The sequence below is a fragment of the Chrysochloris asiatica genome, unplaced genomic scaffold (genome assembly GCF_000296735.1).
Source record: "Chrysochloris asiatica unplaced genomic scaffold, ChrAsi1.0 scaffold00257, whole genome shotgun sequence".
Lineage (NCBI taxonomy): Eukaryota > Metazoa > Chordata > Mammalia > Afrosoricida > Chrysochloridae > Chrysochloris > Chrysochloris asiatica.
Window position 1 is genome coordinate 3,287,031 of NW_006408775.1, and position 1,257 is coordinate 3,288,287.

General features: G+C 46.6%; 1 protein-coding gene across 1 annotated transcript; it reads left to right on the forward strand.

Moving 5' to 3' along the window:
- Window positions 1-500: 500 nt before the first annotated feature.
- On the forward strand, window positions 501-1,256 carry LOC102829784 (olfactory receptor 1F1-like; the record flags this gene model as incomplete). The annotated part of the gene is made up of 1 exon (XM_006873998.1): window positions 501-1,256. A coding segment is annotated over exon 1 (756 nt), but the record flags the coding sequence as incomplete, so codon positions are not given.
- Between the last annotated feature and the right edge of the window lies 1 nt (window position 1,257).

Genomic DNA, 1,257 nt, shown 5'->3' on the forward strand with positions numbered 1-1,257 from the left:
GAAGGACACAGGAGAGCTACAGAACCAACCATCCCCAAGTAAGATCCCAGCAGAAGAAAGCTTGATTTCTGTTTAATAAGACATGAAGTTTTTATAGATCCCTGAGCAATGGTAGGAACTCTGTATCCATGAGTTAGGACTTGTGATAAAACCAATAGTAATCAGCCACTTCTCTTCTTTCTGTAGGCACGGCTAAGAACTTGGGGGTTGATATTACATGGGAAATATCAGCAGAGAAATCATCAGAGTTCAGCTGTGGATATGCCTGTGTATGTTCCCATGTTAAATATACAAAATAAGTACCAGTTCTGCCAGTAGGGATAGCACCAGGATTGAATGTTAGACATTGGGTGTACAGTTGAGATGGGCTGACTCTATCTTAGTAACACTAGTAACTGATTTGAAAATGTGGCTCAACCAGGAGTTTGACTTGTCACATTTTATCCTTGTGTGACTACAATTCTAAATTTGCTATTGTGCACTAACCTGGTTCCATGGCCATGACTCAGGCAAACCAGTCGAGTGTCTCTGAGTTCCTCCTCCTGGGACTCTCCAGGCAGCCCCAGCAGCAGCAGCTCCTCTTCGGGCTCTTCCTGAGCATGTACCTGGCCACAGTCCTGGGAAACTTACTCATCATCCTGGCTGTCAGCACAGACTCCCGTCTGCACACTCCCATGTACTTCTTCCTTAGCAACCTGTCCTTCGTGGACTTCTGCTTCTCCTCCACCACTGTCCCTAAAATGCTGACCAACCACATACTCAGAAGTCAGACCATCTCTGTCTCTGGGTGTCTGACCCAGATATACTTTTTCTTTGCGTTTGCTGACATGGACAATTTCCTTCTGGCTGTGATGGCCTATGACCGCTTTGTTGCTGTATGTCACCCCTTACATTACACAACAAAGATGACCCCTCAGCTCTGTGCTCTGATGCTTGCTGGGTCTTGGGTCATTGCCATTCTGAATGCTCTGTTGCATACTCTGCTGATGGCTCGACTCTCATTCTGTGCAGACAACGTAATCCCCCACTTCTATTGTGATGTGACTCCTCTCCTGAAGCTCTCCTGCTCTGACACATACCTCAATGAGATGATGATCCTTACTGAAGGAGGCCTGATAATGTTCACTCCATTTGCTTGCATCCTGGGTTCATATATTCATATCACCTGTGCTGTCCTGCGAATCCCCTCAACAAAGGGGAAATGGAAAGCCTTCTCCACCTGTGGCTCCCACCTGGCTGTGGTTTCCCTCTTCTATG